Below are 20,253 nucleotides of genomic sequence, written 5' to 3'. Positions count from 1 at the left end.
CGAACCGCGTCAGGTCGGCCATATCGGTGCGTGGAGTGTCGACAAAGTTGTAAGCCATGGTGGGCTGTTCGGCGCCTCACTCGGAGGCAAAATCAAGAATGCGACTCGAACAAAATGTTGGTAGAAAAAATGCAGAGCGACATACAGCTACGAAGCACACGGACGCGAACGTGGAGATGGAGCTTTGTTTTCTAAACAACCCGTTTGGGAAAGCTTCTGTCGGCCTTCCAGATGCCGATGGCATGTGACATGCTCGTCCGAATCTTCGACCATCCATTTTCTGATTTGCATGTCTGCTTGACAAGATTCGAGTCCAATGTCAAGCAAGCAATGGATCAGATCGAGTTCTCATCTTTCGCCCGCCAACGTTCGCGGCCCTCGTACGCCTCCGACGAACAATCATGGCTTACCTGTGTCCCCTGCCTTGCAATCATCTGAGAAACTTCCTGCCCGCGAACTCCAACCACTCGACTCATTCACGTCCTTTCGTAAGACAGTAGCTGCAAATTCTCATGCGAACGCTCTTGCCACTCCGGTTCGCCAATGCAACTTCACAGCTGCCAGACTGCCCTCGCACTACCTACTGCCATTCACCACCGTCTTCCGTCGAGAGAAGGACGACAGACTCGTCCCGTATCTTGCCCCTGTCGAAGAGCCTCGACAGGCCTCTCGCTCTTACATTCTAAATTCTCGCCAACTACTTGATCGTCTCGGTCAGAAGAAGACGTGGCAGCGCCTACTAGGTCATGATCTCAAATTTGGTCTGAAGAATAGAAATGACTACAGATGGCCTGCTGACGCAGATCATATTATTCTCTCTCAGCTACGCAGTTCTCTTATACGCAAACTCTCCTGGGTTCTCAACAAACCGAACCTGGTTGTTTCGATGTACTCCGACAAAGACTATCCCTCATCCGCGTCCATTCTGCACCTACGCACGGACAGCAAGGCACGCAGCCGCTCGAATGCAGGTGTAACGGAGTACCAACTCTCGGTCCTATTGGGTGAAGAGGCCTTGACGAACCTGCTGAAGAGTACTCGGTATGTAGAGAGCGATGCGTTGGTCCTCGCACAATCCTACATGACAATGTCCGCACATGCTGCTCTGGCCAGATTGTCCATGTTCATGTCTCCTTCGGGCACTCTTTTGAACAGTCCGAAGACATGAGAATTGAATAGTGTCTGTACAAAACTTCAACCAATATATCGACCGTGTCCAAAACGCCTACAAAATCGTCTACTTGATCATGACAGGGGCGACCTTCTTCGCCTTCTCGGCCGCGAACTCGGCAATCTTCTGGAGCTTCTCTGCTCTCATCTTGCGTACATATCTGAAAAGCAGAATGAACAGCAGTTCCATTCTCTCTTTTGTCATCATCAAGAATCCTTGTACCAACAGGCCTTTCAGGAGTTGAGGGCCGATGCCTTTGAAAAGTCCCAGGGGACCTTCATTGTCGATGATGTACTTCATCACTTCGAGGAACGAGCTGAAGGGCTTGCCCATTCTTGCAGGCGGCGGTCTAGACTGGAGACCAACCTTGGCGACGATAAGCGGTTGTGTAGCGAGGGTGGCCAGAGATTTCGACATTGCGCCGAGTACTGTATGCGTTAGTCATGTCTACTCGTTTTGGACAGCTTCCCAACTTACAGAATGCTTCGTGGGGTCTGAGGGCCACTCTGCCTGGGTATATAACATCCTTGAGTCTTTGATATGCACCGTATGTGATAGCTGGGTTCACCACGAGCACCAAGCTTGCCTTCATGCCTCTCCACAAGCCAGTCCAACCGTCCTCACTATTGATGACTTCTCTTGCCGTTTCCAACATGCCCTTCTTCTCTCCCTTGGGCTGTGTCTGTTGTCTCGTTGTGACGACGGCAATGGGGATAGTGAAGAGCTGCGCAAGTGCTCCGGCGGCTGCACCCAAACTGAGTTCAATGGCGGTCGAAGGAGGTCCGGCGACGGCGCGTCGTGATATGTACAGAGTTCTGACGACTGAATACCAATAGAAGTATGCAAAGTTTGTGCTTGCGACTCCAAGAAGCGAGCCGAACATGCCAGAGTACAGGCCTGCTAGGCCTTCGTCCTCAATGATACAGCCGATCGCATGTAAAGCACCGTCATAGTGTCGGTCATTTGTGGTGGTGGCCACTTCGGTAGGCTTTCTCTTGACCTGAACCTGCAATCGCGTCTTGACACTGACAGCGGATTAGCATCTTGAGCATTTCTTCCGAGGTAGGCTTCATACATGTCGAGCGGATACACGAGAGCATTGGCGAGGACGGCACCACTCGCACCGGCGATTGCCAGTCCCCATGGCGGAATCACCTCCTTGGATTGGACTCCCATTGTTCGGTTGAGCGGGCTGGCGTGGTTGATCGGTAGGTGAGAGACAGGCACGCAGGTTTAAGAACTTCCGTGTGTGTCGAGTAACTACGGTCTTGCTACTGAGATCGCTTCTTACTTGAAACCTCGATATCGATGCTAGTATTCTGGCCTAGAAGCAGAGGTTCGTCCGTGTGGTGCAGGTGTATGCATGGCGACCTCGGCGTATCAAACCTGTTCACGTCACCCCCCAAATTATTGTTTTTGCCGAGGTCGATTCGGCTACTCTTTCACAAGCAGATAAGGCTGTTGCAGACGTCGTTGAGAATCTATTTTGACCTTGTCAATGAGTGGCACGCACAAGCTGCCAATTCACTATTGTGGTTGTCTCCATCACTCAAGCCCCTCTCTTTGACGGATAGACCCAGATCTGGACGCGTGACAGTAAGATGTGTTGTCGAGTACACCCTCTTACACCTGTCTCGAAAGAGAGCTTCTTTTTTGAGAATCTGGGGGAGCGGAAGCCCGAGCTTAACGCCGGAGTTTAAAGCACATGGAGCGTCTCCGCCTTGCGTCAGTAATCACATGCGCCAATCAACACACCGGCATGATCTGAGCAATTGTGCTGCCAATGGACTCGAAAAATGACTTCGACCCATGATATCTCGACCTTAAAGGCGAAGATTCAGGTATATGGCTAATTGTTGATTTACGCATCACAACACTGATATTGGCATAGAAACTCGAACATGATATTCCATTTGCACCTTCGAAGGATGCCGCACTCGACTCGGCCATTGCGGCGGCTGAACTGGCCATGAAGGCGATGAGGCTATCGGAAGACTTGGAAACAACAAAGTCCATGAGAAACAAGAGCGAGTATTTTATCAACGAAGCACAACGTATCAAATCTATCGGAGAATGGAGACCTCGCGTCAGGTTCGATGTCGCTAAAGTTGCCAAGCTCGTGGAACCAGTATCACTTCGCAAGCTGCCTACATCAGAGCAGATCTTACTTCTCAGAGCCTCTCAACTCAACGGATTCAAATTCCCACCCTGGAACAGTACGCCCAAGGACTCCGATTTTCAGATCTCGGCAAGTGGAGATCTTTTCATGTAGGTTTAATGGATGGTGTACTCGGAATTGGCTCGATGGTAACGGAGGAGCAGTGACAAGCCTGAGTTGCGCCTCTCTACTGCGCAGCTCCAAGTCTTCGATGGCTGGAAACGAGCAGCTGGGGCTCTTCCACCACCAGCATGGTACACCGCCGAAGAAAGAAGTAATGGGCCGACAATGAGCTCTTCGCGAACCATTGATCTCGTTCAAGATGCTGCCACCGATTGCTCAGTCGTCGCGAGTCTCTGCGCGTTGGTTGCTCGTGGTGAGAGAGGCCATGCTAAGGTAAGCCTTTGAGTGGACGATGAGTCCACGACGTATGGCTGACATGATATAAGATTCTGGGCTCTATGATGTTTCCCTACGACAATACGGAAGGCCGTCCCATGATGTCTCCGAACGGCAAATACGCACTGAAGCTCAACTTTAACGGAACGTACAGAAGGGTTGAGATCGATGATCGTCTGCCTGTCTCAAAATCGCCGAGAGTTTTACATGTCATTGACCGTCATAATCCAAGCCTCCTATGGCCTGCATTGATTGAGAAAGCTTATCTCAAAGTCAGAGGTAGCTACGATTTTCCTGGAAGCAATTCAGGAACCGATTTGTGGATTCTTAGTGGATGGATTCCAGAACAGATTTTCCTGCAGAGGTTGGTGCTTGTCACGCCTCAGACATGCTGATTTTGGCATGTACTGACTCTCCACAGTGACGATACCATCACACATAACATCTGGAAGCGTATTTTCAAGTCACATCAGTACGGCGATGTCTTAATAACCATGGGCACCGGCAAAATCTCTAGTCCCACCGAACGTGCGATTGGCCTCGCAGGAGAGCATGACTATGCGGTACTGGATCTGAGAGAGGTTGATGGTCAAAAGTTCATGCTCGTCAAGAACCCTTGGTGTGAAGGAATGTCTTGGAAAGGAAGCATCCCCAGATCTCCCGTTGACAACGAAGATGAAGAAGACGAGGAATTACTTCCCTCATCGCGAGACCTGCTCAATTCTGATGACAAGCTGACCCCTGGAACCTTTTGGATGGATCTCAACAGTGTGATGCAGTACTTCGAGTCAATCTACCTCAATTGGAACCCCGGACTTTTCCAGCATCGTCAAGACATACATTTCGCATGGGACCTGTCGGCGTCTTCTACTAGCAGCAAGTACAAAAGCTTCGGCGATCATCAGCAGTTCCAGATGTCTATCGCGGCTTCGGGCACTGCATGGCTTCTTCTCAGTCACCATTTCCGGGACGGGAAGGAAGACGTGCATCCTTCAGAGTACATCAGCGTGTATGTTTTCGACAACCAAGGGGCAAAAGTCTACCTGAGCGACGGAGCCATCCAACGCGGGCCTTTCGTGGATTCTCCCCAGACACTCCTTCGACTAGACGACTTGGACGCAAACAAGAGCTACACCGTCGTCCCGGTCGAACAAGATCTTGCCCCGATCACGCACACTTTTACGCTTTCTGTATTTGCAAACTCACGCGTCACTATCGATGAAGCTCCCAACAAGTATCGCTGTCAGAGAACAGTCTCCGCAGCATGGACCGAGGAGACTGCAGGAGGAAATGCTCACTCACCAACATACTCGCAGAATCCGCAATTTAGCATCGTCGTTCCTGTGAGAACGCCTATCGCAATTCTTCTCGAGACGGCAACGGAGCACCTGCACGTCCACGTGAAGCTGGTGCATGGTCGAGGCTCTCGTGTTCAGGCGGTGCGATCCAAAGATATTGTGTTCGACTCAAAGGATTATCGTCGTGGATGTGCTCTGGCGCAGTTTGCCGAACTTGAAGCAGGAACATACACCATCATTTGCTCTACATTCGAAGCTGGTCAGAAAGGAAACTTCAAGCTGAGAGTAGACAGCATGGTGGCTACACAACTCGCAATACTCCCCCGGCAAGGTGCAGGACGATTGAGACGCGCTTGGGCCAAGGCAGCTTTCGAGGGCCGGCAAAGCGCTCTTGCGGCACCAATTGAGCCAAAGCGTCTTACCAAACTTGACGTGTTCGTCAAGCAAATCCAGCAGACTGGTCTACAAGAAAATGCAAAATCCGGCCAGGGCATTGAGAGAAGCATGATCCGTGTCACACTCGAAATCGGTAGAGGGCCTGAAAGGCGGATTCTTATCGCCAGTTCCAATGGTGAGTACAGTGACTCCTCTGCTGGCGTGCGCACAGGGGAGATTGATCTTTCTCCACAGGAGATGGGCAAGGTTTGGCTTGTCATTGAAAGAATGTACACGCCCAAGGGTTCGCAGGGGGAGATGTTTCAAATCGAGACATTCACAGACGCGCCCGACACAATTGATATAGGAGTTTGGAGAAGATGGGAAATCGATTGAAGTGTGGTAGCTAGGTAGTGGTGATACGAACCGCTCGGAGTTTTGTAGCAAACATGCCGGTGGTTGGCCGTACCGGGCCGATCCTTCCCCACACGATTGTCTGTGCGCAATCATCAATGTCCTGCGGGTTGGTGTCTTGGTTGGTGTACAACGATATCTTTCGACCTGCGGTGCGTCCCAGTGTGTCTCAGCGCTGTAGACACGAGAAAAAAAGTCCCAAGGTGGTGTGTGGGAATGTGCCCTTCATAAGACAAGCCTATGGCAGCCTCTTCGAATCACCAAAGTGGACGCCGACATGCGACCATGACCAACCACACGCCTTCTTTGCTCGGCCAGCATGTAGATGGCATTCCCGGTGCAGAACTAGAGGAGACGATACGGCCCAAACAGCTGCTTGATCTGCCCGTCGAGATTCTCAACGCCATCCTGAAAGAGGCATGTCGTCACATAACAGCATTGGCCCATAACGACTGACTTGTCGCAACAGCTAAACCACACAAACGATTTGACCTCACTTGCTCTATGCCACTCGACTCTTCATACTCTGGCCATACCCTATATCTATGGCAGATTCGACATCGTTTGGCCTGATAATGCATCCAGTCCCGAACCTCGAGCCGGCGTTGATGCTCTTACGTATGGCCTCTCTACCCTGGTCATGGCCGAGGAGGTCTTTGGCGGTCGTCGCGGACAGTCGATAAAACAAAATATAAGACGACGACGTGGAAACCACTTCGCTTCCTTCACCAAGAAGTTCTCACTAGGCAACGGCCCACCGGAATGGGTTCAAGATTGTACGTCTTTCGCATTTTCCTCCTCCCACAAATCATCCGCTTCCTTCTTGTCGGGTTCATTCCTGGGTGTTTTTGAGCTATCCTGTTTCATAGTATCCCCTGACGAGCAGAGTGAGTCGTGAAGAGCCCATTCATATATGCGTTATCCTTGGGGTTGACTCCTGAGAGACAGTACGGGCTGGGGCTATGTGACATCCCAGCGGAGCGATGGAGGACTGTATACCGTCAATTATCTGTCCTGTCCTTCTCGGCCCTTTAGTTCTTGACTCACATTACTGCGAGGATCTTACTGACTTGTCCATGATAGATCTTATTACGAAAGAAAGTGGAAAGATGCTGAACACCCTTGTTGCCTTGGCTGTTGCTCGCATGCGTAATCTCGAGTCCTTCGTATGGGATATGCCCACAGGCGTACTAAGTGCTGTGTGGGACAGCCTCTCGTCGTTAGGCGATCATGTCGACAACAAGCCATGTCGCTTGGAACGAATTGCTGTTCGCTGGCACGACAACTTTGTCGAGCCTCGTAATGCTCCCGTTCATATTCCACGTCGAGAGGGTGATGCAACTCCGCCGTTGATTGCTCTGCAACATGTCGAAAATCCATCATTCTCGATACTTCCCCCACTGAAAAGCATCAGCGTACTTGACATCGATGAAGTTCAGTACCTCGATGAGCTTAGCTTGCTCATACAGCGATCGGTAGACAAGCTTCGGGAGTTGCGTATTGGCATCGCTTCCCTTGCGAAGCATCGAGATTTCGCCAACGTGTGGGAAGGTGACAATGTTCAACAGGTCGATCGAGTAAATCCAGTAATGTCCTGCATCACGATTGGCGAAAAGCGACTTGGAGGCGTCCTCGGTATCCTGACCGGTATGATCTTTGACTTGCGATCTGTTGAACCTCAGACTACACGACCGACTAGGTTGAGGCGAAGGTCTAACGCAACTATTGGTACACCACAAGTCGTAGGGGTTCCTGGCGGCATCTCGACTATACCAGCCACTGAAGCTGCTGTGGATCCCAATGTCGACTTGGACCCCACGTTAGAAACCATCTCCGGGACACTCTCAGACGACAATACTGATGTGCAAGCGACTCCCAGCGTCGAGTACATCCAAGCCCTACCTAAGACGTTCCTTCCTGCTACTACTACCTCTCCTTCGCAGCTTAGTACTACCAGCGGTCCACCAGAGATAACTGTACCCCACCGCGCAAAAGGCGTCCCGATAGCGCAGGACAAACAATCTCCTGGTCAGAACGATGACCATACGCTAGCGCCGTCGAGAAAGCTTTCGTTAGATGCACTTGAGCTCGAGGATGTGCCCTTGTCCATTCCGATATTGCTGAATGCTATCGACTGGAGTGTCTTGACCACTCTTACTCTGCTTAGCTGCCCGAATCACGAGCACTTATGGAAAGCTCTGCGTCGTCAATATTCATCAAAGCCATCACAAAGTAAACAGAAATATGTCTCGGGGCTGGTCGATCCTTCGTTACAGGCAGCGTATAATGGCTCGAGCTCAGACACGATGTTCAGGTTGAACCTGAAACACATCTACACAGACACGGTGTCGACGCACCTAATCTCGTTTATCAAGGATACTCTCGAGCCAAACAGCTTAGAGTCTGTGTTCTTCTTACAGGGCTCTTCGACCTCTTCAAATGTATCACTGGACACCATCTTCAACGGCGTACTTCGTAGGCATCGTACCAGTCTAAGGAAGATATTGATAGATAGTGGTGAAAAAGATGCCGAGAACTTACCTGGAGCCAATGCAATCTGGCGTCAGTGGATGTTTAACCGGGAGATCATCAAGTTTCTAGGCAAGATGCCGTGCTTAAAGGAACTAGGAGCCGCATTGGATTATCGAGATTGGGTGAGTTCTTTGAAAGTGGAACATCTTGAACAACACTGACTGTTCCTGTCAGCACTTCTTCTTGCAGCATCTGCCATCTTTACTGAAGCTCCGCTCGCTCTATATACCGTTCATCGTCAACTTGAATCAAGGAGGTCCAGTCGATACTCGAGAAATAGCTCTTCAGATTGTGGATATCGTGGCTTTGCGCCCAGAATTGGAGATCTGCTACCTTGGGATCATGAAGAAATGTTTCGAGGTACTTGAACAACAACCGGGCACAGGGAAACCAACGAATCATGACAGGACTTCAATCGATGATGACTCTGGCAGCGAGGAAGCAGAAGACGAGGACGAAGATTCGGCCGACGAAGACGACGATGATGAAGACAACGATGATGACGATGATAGCGAGGATACAGCCTCTGACACGACAGATACCTACGAAGATAGCGAACTCGGTGTGTATGAGGACGACAAGGAGCTGCCGGCTTTGAGGCTGAGAGAGATTCTTTACTACGACGATAAAGTATCAGTATTTAGGGCTAGGCATGGAAGACTATGATACTCTGTTAACATGACTGGCGTACAGGATGGTACAGGACACGGCTCAGGCCTGGTGTTTTCAGACTCTTCGGCTCTCTTATATTTGTTCGTTAATAAGGCGCCTAAACTAATGCTTATCATAAACTGGCCTCACACCTCTACAATACATAGTCTCGATTGTAATGTTCTTCGTGACTGTCCAGCAGTGGTTCGCATTGTAAGCGATACCTAAAGTCAGGGTCACCTAGAGAGTGATGGTCGCGGGCTGCCGAGATTACCCCAGGTTAATCACGGCAGGAGTTCGTTCACCATTCGCGCTCACCTTATTATCCATCGCCTCAGCGACCTCAACATTCGTTAGTTGGCTACCCGCTAGACTATCAGATCGTGAAGAGAATATCAGCCTCGACACAAACGCAACTCGTCTCACCACTCTCGCGCGACCACAAATTAACTCCACACATCCATCTATCATCATGGCACCTATCACGACAGCATCGGACGAGAGCAACCACATGGCGCTTCTCGATAAGCTCGATATGCAAAAGATCCACAAACCATTCCGCAACCCAAAGTGGAAGCCTGCCCAGCGCCGCAACAAGACGGTGAAGCAGATTGTGTCGGAAGCGCAGCGCAAGGAACAGCAGCTGCTGCAACAATCAGTACAGGCCACTCGTAACAACAGTGCTGCCGGAACTCCTCAGCCAGAGGTCACTACCGAGCCCGACCCGCAACCTGTACAGCCGATCGTCACACCCAGCTACACATACACGTCCATCCAAGCTGCGCCATCGTTCAAGCCAAAGCAAAAGTACTGCGATCTCACCGGCCTTCCCGCTCCCTACAGCGACCCCAAGACCGGCCTGCGCTACCACAACACTGAAGTCTACTCGGTCATCAAGACTTTGAGTACCACTCAAGTGCAAGAGTATCTGGCTGCTAGAGGTGCACACACTATCCTCAAGTGATGTGACTGGTTCGCGTACGACATTGCATTTCAATTGCTATCTACAAGTATACTGGAGTACGGCTACGGATCTACAATATTCATGCAGGTCGAATGCATGTCAGTCCAACCAAGTCAAGCCCACTCCACCCACGCCGACCCTTTCAAATCGGCGCTCAAGAATGCGCTCCGGCTTATTTGCGAACGATGGCATCCTACGACACCTTTGCTCTTCGCCTTTGCAAATACCGCGAATCTATTGCTCAAAAGAGAGAGAGACACAGTTGCAGCTAGCTAAAGCTAGACTGCTGCATGGCGACATGTTAAAGAAGGAGATGAAGCACATACTATACCTTTCCATGGTCTGGCAATCACGGTCTTATGATTTCCAACCAGAGTCGGCTTCGACGCAGACAAAATTATCAAGGAAGCAGCGACGCCGATGCTGAACAACAAAGAGCCGGCGCGCAAAGCCGAAGCGATGAGTTTTTGCAAAAGTCTTGGGACACGCGCTTTGCTCCGACATTTTTCCGCACTCATCTCAAGCCCATCCGCGGCCCGTTGATGACGTCGTTGGAATCGACGACGACAATCATACCTAGGTAGCATGGATAGCCAGTAGCAATATATCGGATCAACCGGCTCTTTAGATATTCAGTATCAAGCAGTTCTCCAACATCTATTCACTTCCGCAATCTCGGCATCAAAATCCCTAATCGCGTCCATTCAATCTGCACGATGGCCGACAAATTCCTAGCTTCCCCCAAACCAGCTCCTGAGCTCGGCATACCTCAATCTGACAAGTTCGTCAAGGTATCAATCATTGATAGGTGAGTGATCGGCATCCAAGTGGAGTGACTAGCAACCTCTCTACGAACTCCAAGCCATGAAATGCCGCTGACTCTGCATTAGCACCTCATATGTCGAATTGCCGATCGAGGAGTTTCTGAAGCCATCATATAAGGGCAATGACCAGCTAGCTGGCCCTACGTTCTGCTTTCTTATTGAACACAACTCTGGAAAGCGTATTCTGTTTGACCTGGGCATCCGTAAGGATGCAGACAACATGGCCCCAACCATCGTACACAGTTTCAAGTCGAAGGGATGGACTGTCGGAGCCGAGAAAAACACGGCAGATATACTGCAAGAAGCTGGATTCGACGTTCAGGGCGGCGATATCGATGGAGTCATATACAGTCATCACCACTTTGATCATGTTGGAGATATGACGACCTTCCCGCCATCTACTCAACTGATAGTCGGACCTGGATTCAAGGCCGCCCACCTCCCAGGATACCCGATTAACAAAGACTCGCCCAATTTGCAGAGCGATTTTGACGGCCGTGATGTTCGAGAAGTCAACATTGCACGTGAGGGAGCGGGCCTGAAGATTGGTCGCTTCGATGCTTACGACTACTTTGGCGATGGCTCGTTTTACCTCCTGGACACGCCTGGTCACGCTGTAGGACACATGTGTGCTTTGGCCCGTACGACCGCGCCGCTAGGCGAACCAGCGACTTTTGTGATGATGGGAGGTGACGCTTGTCACCATGCAGGCGAGTTCAGACCGTCCGCATATCAACCTCTTCCGACAGAAATCTCTCCTTCGCCAAAGTCGCTGCCTCAGCCTACTTGTCCAGGTCATCTTCTGCAGGATGTACACTGCAACAAGAGCGCGAACGAGCCCTTTTACGAAGTCACACCGAGCTTTTGCTATGACTTGAAGCTGTGTCACTCGACCGTTGAAGGTCTGCAGGAGTTTGACGCTTCAGACAATGTTCTCTTGATCATAGCGCATGACGCAAGTCTGTTGGGAGCTCTGGATTTCTTCCCTGACTCATTGAACCATTGGCGAGAGAAGGATCAGGATGCAAAGACAAGGTGGAGGTTCTTGGGTGACTTCAGCGAGGCTATCACTAGGTAGTAGGGAAGTGAGCAAAGTTTTAGTGGCAGGCATCCTTCGTAGCACTGTAACTGCTTGAGTTGAGACGTGAAGATGGTCTCGGAAATAACGTAATGCGCGCGCCCAACAGTCACAGCAAGCCGGGCGTCAGTCATTCTTGGCTGCCCCGCGAGATCGGACCAACAAACCCGCACAAATTCTATTAAAGCGAGTCACCCCGACCGCTTGTGATTTCGAGTGTAATTGGCCTTCACTGTCCAGTTCCGTTCATACCGTTTGGACGAATCGCATCACGCACAATTACAATATGTCCACAACTGTAGTTCTCGGCTCGCAGTTTGGCGACGAGGGTACGTTTGTGACTCAGACTGCGCTGCGCTCCAACAGAGCTCGTCTAACTCCTCCCGTATAGGCAAGGGCAAGCTCGTCGACCTGCTGTCTGAAAAGTTCAAGATCACCGCTCGCTCTGCCGGAGGTCACAACGCCGGCCACACTATCGTTGTCAACGGTGTCACGTACGACTTCCACATCCTCCCCTCAGGTCTGGTCAACCCCGAGACCGTCAACCTCGTCGGCTCCGGTACCGTCGTCAGCGTCCCCCAGTTCTTCCACGAGCTCCAGCAGCTGGAGAAGCACAACCTCGACTACAAGGAGCGCATCTTCATCAGCGACCGCGCCCACGCTCTCTTCAGGCTCCACTCGCTCGTCGATGGTCTCGAGGAGATTGAGCTCGGCAGAGGTGCTGTCGGCACTACCAAGAAGGGTATCGGCCCGTGCTACCAGACCAAGGCCGCTCGCTCTGGTATCAGAGTCGGCGAGATCTTTGACAAGGAGCTCATGGACAAGAAACTGAGAACCATGGCCACTGCTTACCAGAAGCGTTACGGAGACTTGCTGAAATACGACGTCGAGGCCGAGATCAAGGAATACGACGACTGGCGCCCTCGTCTCGCCGAGTATGTCATTGACCAGGTCCCCATGATCCAGCAGGCCGAGGCTAGCAACACCCCCATGCTCGTCGAGGGAGCCAACGCTCTTCTCCTCGATGTTGACTGGGGAACCTATCCCATGGTTACCTCCTCAAACACTGGCATTGGTGGTGTCTTCACTGGTCTTGCCCTCTCCCCCTTCAAGCTGAAGGAGGTCATTGGTGTCGTAAAGGCCTACCAGACCAGAGTCGGTGGTGGTCCTTTCCCCACCGAACAGGAGAACGAGATCGGCGAGAAGCTCCAGCGTATTGGCCGTGAGGTTGGCGTCACAACTGGTCGCCGTCGTCGCTGCGGATGGCTCGACTTGGTTCTTTTGAAGTACTCGGCTGCCATCAACCACTACACCTCCTTCAACCTGACCAAGTTGGACATTCTTGACGACTTTGACGAGATCAAGGTTGCTGTCGGTTACAAGGTCGACGGCAAGGAGGTCCCCTCTTTCCCTGCCACCATCGACGCTCTGTCCAAGGTCGAACCCATCTACGAGACTCTGCCCGGATGGAAGTCGGAGAGCACCAACATCAACTCATACGAAGCTCTTCCCGAGAACGCCAGAAAATACATCGAGTTCATTGAGAAATTCACTGGCGTTGGTGTCAAGTGGATCGGTACCGGTCCTGCCAGAGAGGCCATGATTTTCCGATAGATGATAAGCTGAGATGCCCTCTATTTTGTACATGATGGCAGATTGATTGCCCAAGATTTGAAATTATGGGGTGGCTTTCGTGATCTGGTATCAGGGAATGAGAAACGCTTTAAGAAGGGTCACTATAGACACAAAATTCCTTAGAAAGACCTCTACACAGAAGATTCCTCTAACGCCAATAAATATTTTACGCTTATGACTGCACATCACGCTAAATTGGTCTGTTCTGACGTGATTATGGTGATAGATTAGGCGCGCCATTGCGTTCCTGAACCTCAATCTCGTACGACTCCGCATCCCGCTCGTCGTGCCTGCGAATCCCGCACAACTTAAAGTCTTACAGTTGACAGCCAACAGCTGTTCGCTTCCTCGTCCAATGCATTGAACCATCATGAAGTCTTTCATTGGCCATATATCAGCCTGGCTACAGGCACAAACCCAAATCCCTCTTGGTTCATCTGGTGTTCGGGATATTTCAAGCCGATGCTCGATAGACGTGCTGGCGAAGCCGGATCTCTTTGGCGCTGAGATAATTAACATGTCTGCTTATAAGGTCACCGATTACGCAGCGCAAGAAGCAACGGCTCTGGAAGTAGCCGAAGGAGTTAAATTGAACTTCTGCAACATCACCGTCACCTATACTCATCCTGGACAACATGACAACATTAACGTGCACATTTGGCTCCCACTTGATGATTGGAACGGCAGATTCATGGCTGTCGGTGGAGGTGGTTGGATCACTGGCCACCCAAGCTTTGATTCACAAGTCAAAGCGGGTTATGCTGCTGCAAGCACTGACGGTGGACATGGACTGGAACGATCAGCGGCATCATGGGCTTTGACCAGTCCTGGCAACGTGAATTGGAATCTGCTACAAGACTTCGCATACAGAGCACTCGACGACATGGCTACTGTTGGCAAGGCTGTCACGACCTCTTTCTACGAGACTGAACCCAAGTACTCTTACTGGAACGGATGCTCGACTGGCGGTCGACAAGGTTTGATACTTGCACAGCGCTCGCCCAAACTCTTCGATGGCATTTTAGCAGCAGCTCCTGCTATTGACTGGCCAACTTTTGTGGTCTCTGCCTATTGGGCTCAGCAGCGCATGAATCGACTCAATTCGTACCCTTCGACGTACGAACTGAATGTATTCAAGGCTGCTGCAACAGAAGCCTGTGACAATCTTGATGGTCTGACCGATGGAATAATTGGAGCACCAGGTCTATGCCGTTTTGACCCGCATACAGTCGTTGGCAAAACATATAAGCAAGATGGCGTCGAGAAACAACTCACGTCTGCAGGTGCACGCATAGCACAGGCAGCTTGGTCCGGGCCTGTCGATGCTGACGGCAACGCCGCTTGGTTTGGCGTCAATCAAGATGCAATTCTCAGATCAGCCGACGACGCTATCGTAGTAGGCGAAAATCATCGCAAGACGCTTACTATTCCAGAGGAGTGGATGAGTCTCTTCGTCGTCAAGGATCCATCATACGACACGACCAATATGACCGACGCAGAATACTTCTCTATATTGAAAGCTTCTCAGAGGGAGTACAACTCTATCATCGGCTCGAATTGGCCAGATCTGTCAGAATTTCGCAATGCAGGCGGCAAGATGATTACCTGGCATGGTCTTGCGGACGATCGAATTCCGCCGAACGGAACCTCGCACTACTATGAGCAAGTGCTGAAAGCAACCTCGAATGTCTCCGACTTCTACAGATACTTCGAGGCACCTGGCGTCGGTCATTGCGCAGGTGGAGCTGGACCTGCACCAGATGCACACAAAGACTTGGTGAGATGGGTTGAAGAAGGCATTGCGCCTGACACTCTTCGGGCTGTTAGTCAACATGGAGACGGTACTGTCAGAGAGCTATGCCAGTATCCTCTTGTGCAACGATACGTCGGGGGCGATCCAAAGATTGCTGCTTCATTTGAGTGTGCAGCTGGATTTGCTTGATTCAGCGTCAAGCAGAGCTACTAAGGTATGGCTTGCTTTCGAGAATGAGAGTCAACTCGCGTTCAGGATGCAGTGCGAGGTTTTGCTAGCTTGCAAGCCTCGGAAGTGGGAGGAGACCCGGTGCAAAACATAGCCCTCGGCGGTCATCGCAGTCTACCACACGTGCTTTGGTCGCTTGTTACACAGTTACACAGTCCGTCGGTCTCTCTGCTTTGCGCATACCGTTCAATAATAATCTCACTGCAATGCCGGCAGCAATCATGTTTCTGCTGTCCAATCACGATAGACCCTGACTCCTGAGAGTTGAGGAATGACGAAGCACCGGTGACAAAAAGAAATGAGAAACGTCCACATGATAGATCTCTGGCCAGCTTTTGAGGCCCCCTTGAAATTGTAAAAACTTCATCCTAGCAGTACCAAAACATCTTCAGTCTATCATCCATACGTGTTATGAAGCTCTAGGGACATGGCTGCTTCCACTTTAGCTTCGAATCCCATCGTCGGCCTGCCTTCAGAAGTACTTCTGACCATCTTTGGAGCTCAGGATAGCTTTCGCGATACCTCCTCGTTGTTCAGGACATGCAAGTGTCTCTATGCCCTCTGGCAAACGCGAGCGTTCTCTATCAGTAAACCACTACTCATCGACCAAACACCATGCTATGAACAGGTTGAGCTTTTGATGCTGGCGAGCGAAGCAGCAGACCTTACAACCCAGCCACGAATGAATGTCATTCTAGTAGACCCTGTTCAGGAGGAGAAGCTCGGAAGCACTCTTAACAGGATCACCATGAGTCGAAAAATGGCAGGCCAAGCAAAATATCTCTGTGAAATTATCGAAAGCCGGTATCTGCAACAGAAGTACAACTGCCATGAAGCGAAATGCCGAGCTCGTCCATCAAAATTGGCACCTCAGGAACGTGATGAAGTCACACGAGCACACCATTTCGTCAAGCTATATGCTCTTGCATACGCGAACAGAGCTCTTTCAGAATTGCGCAACAGCTGCGAAGCCAAGCTTAGAGGAATGAGCGTCGAAGACAAGCACTTCATCTTTCAGCTGACAAGAATCATGCACGATTATGCTCTGCCATGGGACAAGATGAGATTGGACCTCTGCTATTCGTACTCGCCATTATCCAACCTGACAGGCTCTGGTTCTTCTGCTACGTGGGCGGACAAATTCAAGGCTCTCCAGGAGGCTACCCGAGTGCAGGCGATTAGTTGCGGAAACTGCATCTACGACGATACGGCACGATTTGGCAGGATTGGCCAAGGTAAAAGTAATTGAGGCATACGGCGGTCGAACCGCAAGGCACTGTGTTGAGATTGATTGATGGATACCGCCAGCAGTTCAAATATTACACTTGTCAGAAGATGACTGGCAGATGATCATTCTTATCAAATATGGAGATTGTGTGATTGATAGATCAACGGTTGGCGACAAGCCACAACATGGGAGGCCTTGATCCTGCGGTGTCTCAAGTTGGTCTGCTACGCACAGAAGTGGCTGAGAGTGTTATGACGAGACCAGAGACGTAACGTAGAAGCGTATGGCCGAGATTCGTCGGAGTAAGAATCGTTGGATGGATGACAGATACAACTCGTGCGTAAGGTGCTGAATGCGATCAGATACGCGCGATACGCTGCTGCGCCACAGGTCTGGCGTATTCTCCGCCCCGGACGCAAGGGAGCAGCATTCGTAATAGGGAGGGACCCATGATGACGGCCTATGTTCAGATAGTACTTGGAATTTGTGGTCAACTGGCGAGTAGGACAGCGTAAGAGATGCAGGGGTGTCCAATGTACACACAGCCAAGTAAATCAAGAACTTGATTTCTTGCTTGTCGTGTCTTGCCTCACATTGTGTTTGCTGCTTGATGGAGAAGGTTTCCATGGGCTTCCGTACTAAGAGGCTTCGAGGCGTGGATCCTTTTGCTTGGCGTACGTTGTCGTGTGGCTGCAGGCAAAGCGATCGACTTCTTTCGCATGTCAGCCAACACGCAAAGGGGGACTTTTCGGACGGCTTCAGCAGGAATTCAACCATCCATTGGCTAGCATCAACATCTCATCCACATCCACAGACAGACTTGAAGGCATAGCTTGGGTTGAAAGCGAAATGCGTAAGTGAACAAGCTCTCAAGTTGTATCATGCGACGACTCAGTTGTCATTATCCCCGGATCGGAAGCGGCGCGCCGGTGCAAGCTAGCGTCTTGGTGCTGCTGATTGATTATCTATGCCATTGCCAGCTGCCTGAACCCTCTGCCACTTGCTTTCTCTCTTCACTTCACTTTCAATCATCCTTGTGGATTATACGCCGATGGGAGAACCTTCTGACCCTTCTTTATTAGACCGCATCCGTTCTTGGGCGAAACAACACGCCTCTGATCGCTCAAAGCACAACAACAACAACAACCAGGTTGCGCCACAGCGAAGCGTAAGCCCTATCTTACCTACGACCACCCGAGATCTACCGAACGCGGAGAAGGCTGGACCCTCAGGCCCTGCTCTTCAGGATGTTTACAGCAACACAAGTCACAATGGCAATGCCACCTTCAACAATACCACAGAGAAGACATCGCCTACTTTGCCAGGCCCCGCCCCTCCTCCTGAACAAGTCAAGTCGGAACATGCATCACAGAACCAACCCACCGTAGGAGGTGAAGATGGCACGAACGACGTGCCCGCTCCCAAACCCCCCATCCTTACGAGAGCAAAAGCTGGATCGATCAGATTCGGCTACCATACCTACGATGCCCTCACCCACAGCTGGATGAACCTCCTCCTTGTCTTCGTCCCTGCCGGTATCATCGCCAAGGCTCTCGGTGTCAACGCGTCAGTCGTCTTCGCTCTGAACGCTGTTGCCATTATTCCCCTGGCCGGCATGCTATCGTATGCAACCGAAGTCGTTGCCTCACGCTTAGGCGACACATTGGGTGCTCTCATGAACGTCTCGTTCGGCAATGCCGTCGAGCTCATCATTTTCATCATTGCGTTGGTCAAGGACGAGATCCGTATTGTTCAGGCCTCATTGGTTGGATCCATTCTGTCCAACCTTCTGCTCATCATGGGCATGGCCTTTCTACTCGGTGGTCTCAGATTCCAAGAGCAGATCTACAACAGTACCATTACTCAGATGAGCGCCTGTCTACTCAGTCTGAGTGTCGTCAGTCTGGTCTTGCCTACAGCATTTCATGCCTCTTTCTCGAACAGTGCAACTGCCGATGACAGAGTCTTGAAGGTTAGCAGAGGTACAAGTGTTATCCTGCTCATCATCTACGTGCTGTACCTGCTCTTTCAGTTGAAGTCTCATGCCTACTTGTACGAAAGTACACCGCAGCAGATTATCGATGAAGAGTCACACCCTGGTATCTTGGCCGATATAATGAACTCATCTAGCTCGTCAGACAGCTCGAGTTCTTCTAGTTCTTCGGATTCAGACACATCGTCACACACGACGTCTAAGCGCATCAGGCGTGCCTTTAGACACCGCAGACGTCGCAAGTCGAGTGCCAGCACTGCCACCACCCCTTCTGTCGTCAGTGCTCCCTCCGTGGAGCGTACTGGCTCTCATCAGTCTGAGATTGTCCAGCCTCAGCCTCAACGTCGTCCGTCTGCTTTAGGCGCCATCAATAGTGGCGATGAGGCCGACACAGATGGCGACTTTGAAATGCGTGCCTTCCCTACCCGTATCCGAGACTTCGTCGACGGACCCTTCTCTGAGGAGCAGCAGCAACAACAGCTGCAGTTCCAAGATATCAAGCCCGAAACACGTAAACAGAAGAAGAAGCAGAAGAAAAGGCATCATCACAGACGCCATGGCAGCCATGATGAGAAGCGCTCCATCGACGATGTCTCATCCATCCGCAAACAGGGCAAGCAACCTGCAAAGGACCAACACGCTCCTAAGGTGGGCTTTTCTGACGATGTTCAGTATGTCGCTAATGCCGACACTGGCTCGCCGAGAAAGTCCTTTGGCATTCGTCAGCTCTCTTCTCGTCAGGTGTTTCCCCGCCCTACCTTCCCTAAGATGTTGTCTCAGAACGTCTTTGTTACTCCCCCGCCCGTTTCGGGTTCTCCCGTTTCTGGCGCAACTATGATGCCTCGTACTGGAGTAGGCGCTCTACGTAGAACTAGCTCCTTGCCTGACCGTCTCAACCGTCAGAACACTCCCTCGACGCTCCGCCAAGAGAATCTCCCTCCTTACCCACGATGCATGGATGGTGAGCAGGAGGATGTGGAGGAGGTGGAGGAGAAGCACAACCGCATGTCCCGTACCGCTGCTGTCGTTCTTCTGCTCTTCTCGACTGCTCTAGTTGCTGTCTGCGCCGAGTTCATGGTTGACGCCATTCCTCAGATGATTGAGGCCACTCCTGTCAGTCAGGCGTTCATTGGTCTTATCATCCTACCTATTGTCTCCAACGCTGCCGAGCACGTCACAGCCGTTACTGTGGCTGCCAAGAACAAAATGGATCTTTCCATTGGTGTCAGTGTTGGTAGCAGTATCCAGATCGCCTTGTTTGTCACTCCACTTGTGGTCATTCTTGGATGGATCATTGGCCGCGACATGTCTCTTTACTTTACTCTTTTTGAGACCATCAGTTTGTTTGTCACGGCCTTCGTCGTCAACTTCTTGGTTCTTGACGGCAGGAGTAACTACCTTGAGGGTGCTTTGCTCATTGCAGCCTATGTAATCATTGCGTAAGTCGTCACTCCTTGTGTATTATAACATGACAATTTGCTAACAGCCGTCACAGTGTCTCGGCTTTCTACTATCCTGATGGTGACGATGCCAGCTCTCTTGCTGGATCTAG

The 20,253-nt window shown here is 51.0% G+C and overlaps 10 protein-coding genes across 10 annotated transcripts; 8 read left to right on the top strand and 2 right to left on the bottom strand.

Annotated features, from left to right (window-relative positions):
* The first annotated feature begins 233 nt into the window (after window positions 1-233).
* On the top strand, window positions 234-1,344 carry AUEXF2481DRAFT_367434 (uncharacterized protein). Its single transcript, XM_013486019.1, has one exon. It carries the CDS (start codon window positions 317-319, stop codon window positions 1,166-1,168), a length of 852 nt encoding a protein of 283 aa, XP_013341473.1. The 5' UTR covers window positions 234-316; the 3' UTR covers window positions 1,169-1,344.
* On the bottom strand, window positions 1,238-2,570 carry AUEXF2481DRAFT_81978 (uncharacterized protein; the record flags this gene model as incomplete). Its single annotated transcript, XM_013485976.1, has 3 exons — window positions 2,247-2,570; window positions 1,649-2,196; window positions 1,238-1,599 (listed from the first exon to the last, which is right to left on the bottom strand). The coding sequence occupies exons 1-3, from the start codon at window positions 2,345-2,347 to the stop codon at window positions 1,238-1,240; spliced, it is 1,011 nt and encodes a 336-aa protein (XP_013341430.1). The 5' UTR covers window positions 2,348-2,570.
* A 358-nt stretch (window positions 2,571-2,928) lies between these two features.
* On the top strand, window positions 2,929-5,976 carry AUEXF2481DRAFT_42656 (uncharacterized protein). Its single transcript, XM_013485926.1, has 5 exons — window positions 2,929-3,012; window positions 3,063-3,439; window positions 3,494-3,725; window positions 3,779-4,092; window positions 4,150-5,976. Exons 1-5 carry the CDS (start codon window positions 2,968-2,970, stop codon window positions 5,795-5,797), a joined length of 2,616 nt encoding a protein of 871 aa, XP_013341380.1. The 5' UTR covers window positions 2,929-2,967; the 3' UTR covers window positions 5,798-5,976.
* On the top strand, window positions 5,949-9,149 carry AUEXF2481DRAFT_42655 (uncharacterized protein). Its single transcript, XM_013485925.1, has 4 exons — window positions 5,949-6,232; window positions 6,285-6,591; window positions 6,899-8,469; window positions 8,522-9,149. Exons 1-4 carry the CDS (start codon window positions 6,101-6,103, stop codon window positions 9,011-9,013), a joined length of 2,502 nt encoding a protein of 833 aa, XP_013341379.1. The 5' UTR covers window positions 5,949-6,100; the 3' UTR covers window positions 9,014-9,149.
* A 321-nt stretch (window positions 9,150-9,470) lies between these two features.
* Window positions 9,471-9,962, top strand: AUEXF2481DRAFT_68111 (uncharacterized protein; the record flags this gene model as incomplete). The annotated part of the gene is made up of 1 exon (XM_013485957.1): window positions 9,471-9,962. One exon carries the CDS (start codon window positions 9,471-9,473, stop codon window positions 9,960-9,962), a length of 492 nt encoding a protein of 163 aa, XP_013341411.1.
* A 716-nt stretch (window positions 9,963-10,678) lies between these two features.
* Window positions 10,679-11,864, top strand: AUEXF2481DRAFT_7314 (uncharacterized protein; the record flags this gene model as incomplete). The annotated part of the gene is made up of 2 exons (XM_013485847.1): window positions 10,679-10,770; window positions 10,853-11,864. The coding sequence occupies 2 exons, from the start codon at window positions 10,679-10,681 to the stop codon at window positions 11,862-11,864; spliced, it is 1,104 nt and encodes a 367-aa protein (XP_013341301.1).
* Window positions 11,865-12,102: 238 nt separating this feature from the next.
* On the top strand, window positions 12,103-13,655 carry AUEXF2481DRAFT_42651 (uncharacterized protein). Its single transcript, XM_013485924.1, has 2 exons — window positions 12,103-12,193; window positions 12,256-13,655. Exons 1-2 carry the CDS (start codon window positions 12,151-12,153, stop codon window positions 13,476-13,478), a joined length of 1,266 nt encoding a protein of 421 aa, XP_013341378.1. The 5' UTR covers window positions 12,103-12,150; the 3' UTR covers window positions 13,479-13,655.
* Window positions 13,656-13,673: 18 nt separating this feature from the next.
* Window positions 13,674-15,776, top strand: AUEXF2481DRAFT_367300 (uncharacterized protein). Its single transcript, XM_013486018.1, has one exon. The coding sequence runs from the start codon at window positions 13,870-13,872 to the stop codon at window positions 15,439-15,441; it is 1,572 nt and encodes a 523-aa protein (XP_013341472.1). The 5' UTR covers window positions 13,674-13,869; the 3' UTR covers window positions 15,442-15,776.
* On the top strand, window positions 15,675-17,143 carry AUEXF2481DRAFT_367215 (uncharacterized protein). The gene has a single exon (XM_013486017.1). It carries the CDS (start codon window positions 15,908-15,910, stop codon window positions 16,727-16,729), a length of 822 nt encoding a protein of 273 aa, XP_013341471.1. The 5' UTR covers window positions 15,675-15,907; the 3' UTR covers window positions 16,730-17,143.
* AUEXF2481DRAFT_367230 (uncharacterized protein) lies at window positions 16,844-17,705 on the bottom strand. Its single transcript, XM_013486016.1, has one exon. It carries the CDS (start codon window positions 17,483-17,485, stop codon window positions 16,958-16,960), a length of 528 nt encoding a protein of 175 aa, XP_013341470.1. The 5' UTR covers window positions 17,486-17,705; the 3' UTR covers window positions 16,844-16,957.
* Window positions 17,706-20,253: the final 2,548 nt, after the last annotated feature.

Source organism: Aureobasidium subglaciale, assembly GCF_000721755.1.
Source record: "Aureobasidium subglaciale EXF-2481 unplaced genomic scaffold scaffold_19, whole genome shotgun sequence".
Classification (NCBI taxonomy): Eukaryota; Fungi; Ascomycota; class Dothideomycetes; order Dothideales; family Saccotheciaceae; genus Aureobasidium; species Aureobasidium subglaciale.
Note: the sequence above shows the minus strand (reverse complement) of the source record. Positions and strands in the feature narration are given on the sequence as shown.